This window comes from Austrofundulus limnaeus, unplaced genomic scaffold (assembly GCF_001266775.1).
Source record: "Austrofundulus limnaeus strain Quisiro unplaced genomic scaffold, Austrofundulus_limnaeus-1.0 Scaffold496, whole genome shotgun sequence".
NCBI lineage: Eukaryota > Metazoa > Chordata > Actinopteri > Cyprinodontiformes > Rivulidae > Austrofundulus > Austrofundulus limnaeus.
The window spans coordinates 331,017-336,404 of record NW_013952898.1 but is presented as its reverse complement, the minus strand read 5'-3'; the positions used below and the strand labels follow the sequence as shown (position 1 = coordinate 336,404).

At 41.9% G+C, this 5,388-nt stretch overlaps 1 protein-coding gene across 2 annotated transcripts in view; it reads left to right on the top strand.

The window, feature by feature from the left end:
• Positions 1-5,388, top strand: part of armc8 (armadillo repeat containing 8) — a 46,964-nt gene that overhangs the window by 21,581 nt on the left and 19,995 nt on the right. The window contains exons 6-11 of one of the 2 annotated variants that reach the window (XM_014025741.1): positions 3,200-3,292; positions 3,372-3,452; positions 3,507-3,618; positions 3,695-3,785; positions 3,865-3,925; positions 4,605-4,805. In XM_014025741.1, the coding sequence (XP_013881195.1) occupies positions 3,200-3,292; positions 3,372-3,452; positions 3,507-3,618; positions 3,695-3,785; positions 3,865-3,925; positions 4,605-4,805 (639 nt within the window). The remainder of the gene's footprint in view (positions 1-3,199; positions 3,293-3,371; positions 3,453-3,506; positions 3,619-3,694; positions 3,786-3,864; positions 3,926-4,604; positions 4,806-5,388) is intronic. The other variant, XM_014025742.1, reaches the window with a different exon arrangement.

Below are 5,388 nucleotides of genomic sequence, written 5' to 3'. Positions count from 1 at the left end.
TGTGTGTGTGTGTGTGTGTGTGTGTGTGTGTGTGTGTGTGTGTGAGTGTGTGTGTGTACGTATGTACGTGCATTTGTGTGTATGTACGTACTTGCGCATGTGTGTGAGGCTGCTGTGGTATGCACCTGTCACAGACATCCATTGTGGAAATCAACTTTACGCACAGGTTTATTACTGTAAACACAGAGGAACTCAGATGTTTGGTAGACCATAGATCTTTGTTTATTTAATAGTTTATGTGAAGAAACGAGTTGCTGTGCTTCAGTGGAGAGTTTTAATGACATCACATGATGTTGGCGATTTCAATTTTAGAATCATATGGATAAGACCGTTCCATCTGACGTGACTCAGCTTTGGGTGGACTGGACTGGCAGAGTCCCGATCGGTCTGTCAGCTCCCTGTGGAACCCCAGTGTGAGCGCTGCACGTGCACGCACAACGCACGGCTCTTCACTGTGTGTCTTGATCACAGAAGCTGCAAAATATTTTTTTTAGAAGCTGAAAACCGCTCATGAGTCAGTCCTCATCTTGGATCATAAAATCCACTCTGTGTATAAATACACACTGTGTGTTACACTATTTATTATATTCTCCAGTAAGGCTGAATCCGTTCCTCTTAAAGGTACTGTATTTTTGGCACAACTTTGTGCGTCCTTTTATCTAACGGCATAATCGTGTGTCTGCTGTGAGCAAAAATCATTTTAACGTCATGAACAGTTTCTCAGAATCACCTCTAAGTGTGGCCAAAGGAACCAGAAACCCTGAAACGTGTGACACCAGCCCTGGAGTTGGCGTGGGGCTGCGCACTTTTCCACGTTCATTTCTGTTTTGATAAATCCAGAGCTTTGAGTGGAAAAGGGCGTCTGTGTTTGAACAGCAACTTCCACTTCAGTTTAGATATGCTAAAAGTAGCATCCATGCTAGCTCTGTAAACAGTCAGCTGAATGAGAAGTCACATCTTTTACTGCGCATGCTGCTTACATCAGTGCTGTGTAGCGTTCTGGAGTCTGATGGAGGTCACTTTTAAAATGTAATGCAAACATTCACGCCAAAAAAAATGTGTTTTTTTTAAATCAAAATTGAGCATTAAGACGTGTGGCAGTGTGAATGTAGCCTTATATTCAGACTTCAACCTACCAACACTGCGTTTATGTTGGCAGCAAAGGTTACACACATCTTTTATCGACAGGTTGGTATTACAGAGTGTCATCACACCATACATCAGCACAATAGTAATTATATGTCATTGTTTTTTAATTTGGCATCACYRCCATGTTGTTTAAGGCATTCAATACATCCATCCATTCATTTATCTATCCATCCATCCATCCATCCATCCATCCATCCATCCATCCATCCATCCATTTTCTTCCTCCTATCCGGGGTCGGGTCGCGGGGGCAGCAGCTTCAGAAGGGAGGCCCAGACCTCCCTCTCCCCAGCCACTTCTTCCAGCTCCTCCGGGGGAACYCCAAGGCGTTCCCAGGCCAGCCGAGAGACATAGTCCCTCCAGCGTGTCCTGGGTCTTCCTCGGGGCCTCCTCCCGGTGGGACGTGCCCGGAATACCTCACCAGGGAGGCGTCCAGGAGGCATCCTTACCAGATGCCCGAGCCTCCTCAACTGGCTCGAAATTCTGTCCATGAAAGTAATGAACAGAATCGGTGACAAAGGGCAGCCTTGGCAGAGTCCAACTCTTACCGGAAACGAGCCCGACTTACTGCCGGCAATGCGGACCAGACTCTGACACCGGTTGTACAAGGACCTGACAGCCCGTATCAAATGGCCCGGTACCCCATACTCCCGGAGAACCCCCCACAAGGCCCCCCTTGGGACACGGTCGAACGCCTTCTCCAAGTCCACAAAACACATGTAGACMGGTTGGACGAACTCCCATGYACCCTCCAGGACCCTGCTGAGGGTGTAGAGCTGGTCCAGTGTTCCAYGACCAGGACSAAAACCACACTGCTCTTCCTGAATCCRAGGTTCGACTATCCGACGGCATTCAATACAGTTGTCACTTTTTTTTTCTAGTTTTTATGAAACAGCTGCAGCATTACAAAAACGTCTCAAATTTGTTTTGTGGAAATTACACTTTTTTAGGATTTACAACTTCTGACCTGATGTAATCCTCAGAACTCTTAGACATTTTTAGAAGCAGACAGCTAAACTGTTGAGCACAAATTATGTTGGAAGTTGTTTTTTAAAGGATGGTAATTAAAGCATTGAAGCACCTTTTACTAATATCCTACTAAAAATATTGTCCTTTATTTAGTTGCACGTCTTTAACTTAAAATGTTCAAATAATAGRCCAAAATGTGCACCACGATTAGGGGTAGTTTAGTTTGATTTTTTTRTAATGGTACTTTGCGCAACTTGGATATAATTAGTGAAACATCTGTGAGAACAAAATAAGAGATCGGTGTATTTTGGCAAAACATAAAAAACAAGCCCTGTGTGGAGCTCTGTAGCTGAAGCATACTTCACAGTAGAACATTGTTCAAACGAAGCTGTCTGAAATATTCAAAACTTTTGCAATCTAGACCTCTTACTGAACCACTCTTTTTGTTATACATAGAAATTACACATTCAAACCAAACTTTAGGTTTTTTTGTCTTTCATCCAGTGTGTCTCTCACTGTTACATCATGTAACTATTCACTACACTGTAAAATGATGTGAGATGATGGCAGAATCAGCACAAACAACACAGCTGTCAGAGTGGATGTTTACTTTTCGTTGATGATGAGCTGGAGGAGAAAGATCTGGTATTTTTATTGTTAACCAAGAGAAAGCACTACGTCGTAAATTTGTCGTAAATTGCCTTTCCTTATAATTTTACTGGAACAATTGAAATGTTGGCTGTATTTTTCACAGCCTCAGCCAGCAGCTTCTCAGCAGGTGCTGCTTCAGAGATCAGCTCATTGAAGCCACTTTACATAACGTGCACACAAAGTTCACACCAATCACACAGTGCTTGATTCATAGTGAGACTGGGGACAATGTACAAGACTGTGTCTAAAAACTATGCAATTTGCTTTTCCCGTATAAGCAAGATGTGAGAATGGGCCCTTTTGTTATAAATCTGTTTTATAAATCGGGTTTCAGTTTCCACAGGCTCAGTTATTATATTTATCTCAAAATATCTTCATAAGTTTTATATGTAGTTCTTTTTAAAATGGTATCTGCTCTGTGTTTTGTCTAAGGATCCCACTGTGATTCCTCATTTAATGTTTCTACTGAGCAACTCCCAGAGAACCCAGGAGTACATCACACAGGTCTTCTCCCACTGTTGTAAGGTATTTGTTGGCGTTTGGTCTCACAAACTCGATGGTCAGTCGCAGAGGGAGCCAGACCGTGATTTGTCTTTCTCTACAGACCCCAGAACACCAGACGGTTCTTTTCAACCACGGYGCCATCCAGAAAATCTCTCCCATGCTTTTTTCTCCTTCTTATAAAGTAAGATACCTCACACTGAGGGCTGATGTCATCTCTTTTCACTTTAAACCCCAGTATTATCTTCTGTGCTCCGTTTCATCACATCTGCAGGTCCGGATGCAGGCATTAAAGTGTTTCTCTGTCCTGGCCTATGAGAACACTCAGGTCTCTGCGACACTGGTGAATGGTGAGGACATCTCATCTCTTTTTAATTCCATTTTTTAGTATCCTTTTTGAACTTTAATTTATCTTCTGGTTGTCAGTGCTAGTGGATGGTGAGCTGCTCACTCAGGTATTTGTTAAAATGATGCAAAGGGATCAACCTGTTGAAATGCAGCTGACTGCAGCCAAATGGTGAGTGATGTAACAGCTTTATTATTAGGCTGAAGACATTTGATCATAATTCATGTTTTGACCTCTTTTTCTGTCCCAGTTTAACGTACATGTGTCGAGCAGGTGCCATTAAAACAGATGACAGCTGCGTAGTACTAAAGGTAAGACTGCTAATGTTATATTCCTTAATTTAAAATTACTTATTAAAACATTAAGCTCATTCAGAAGATTTTATGACTAATTTTGTACAAAGATGCTTTTCAGAATTGTACTTTTTTTTCTGATACTTTTTTATTTAGTTTATCTTTCGCTGTTTATTTAATTTTAGCAACTGTTTTGCTAATTTTACCTAGCCTTTTGAAACGTTAAAAATAGCCCTTTTTAACTTTGCGCAAGATAATTACTATTTATTTTAGTTAGCTTTTATTACTTTTAGCCTTTATTACCTTATATAACTTTTTCTTTTATGTAGCCTTTTTAGTACTAGGTCTTTGCTACTTTTACCTTTTAAGATAACTTGTTGCAACTTTAAGATGGCCTTTTGCTACTTTTAGCTTTTTAGCATTTTTGATCCTTATGATTTTCAGCTAGTGTTTTACTGATTTTAGTTTTAACAATTCAACTTCTTCAATAAATTTTAAGTTGTCCAGATAGAAAAATATCAAAAATCAAAATAAATAAATAATAATAGTCCAGAGGACCTGTTTATTTTATTTATTTATTTTTGATTTAACTTGTACCTTTTTTCTAAGTTTTCTGTTGCACAAACAAATGTCGTTTCTCTAGTTACTTCTATGATCATTGCCTCYCCTCATGCATCATGACTCTGTTTAAATCCAGACGCTGCCGTGCCTTGTGCGAATGTGCAGCAAAGAGCATTTACTTGAGGAGAGAGTGGAAGGTGCGGAGACGCTGGCTTACCTGATTGAACCGGACGTTGAGCTGCAGAGGATTGCGAGCACCACCGATCACCTTGTGTCGATGCTGGCCGACTATTTCAAGTATCCTAGTTCTGTCTCTGCCATCACTGACATCAAGAGGGTGGGTCTTTGTCATCGAACTAATGGTTATGTGTAGGTGTTTTTAACAAGGGTGAAGAGGACAGGTTTTAACAAAAAAGGTGGATCCGTGTCTTGAGCCAGTTATTTGCACACATTCCAGTTCTGAGATTTACATTTAATGTAAATAAATACAGAAAGTTAAGTAGGTCCTCTGAACCAGTGGTTCTCAATCCTGATCCTCAAGGACCACTATCCTGCATGGTTTTTTTATACAATGTATTGATCCCCTGGTGGGGAAATTAAGTCTCTGCATTTTACCTATCGCACATGTGAGCACATGTGGAGCAGTGGGCTGCCAATTACAGCGCCTGGGGAGCAGCTGGGGGGTTAAGGGCCTTGCTCAAGGGCCCAAAGTGGGGCTGGTTGGTCCGCTGGGAGTCGAACCGGCGACCTTCCGATCACAGACTCGGCTTCTCTACCCTCTGCGCCACCACCACAGTTTCCCTGCTTTAAAGGCACAGTGTGTAGGATTTGTTGTTTTCAGCGACATCTAGTGGTTGAATCATCCTCCCTGGTCCTCCCCCCACCCCCACCCCCCCGCTTCCAAACACAAAGGAGTTGCT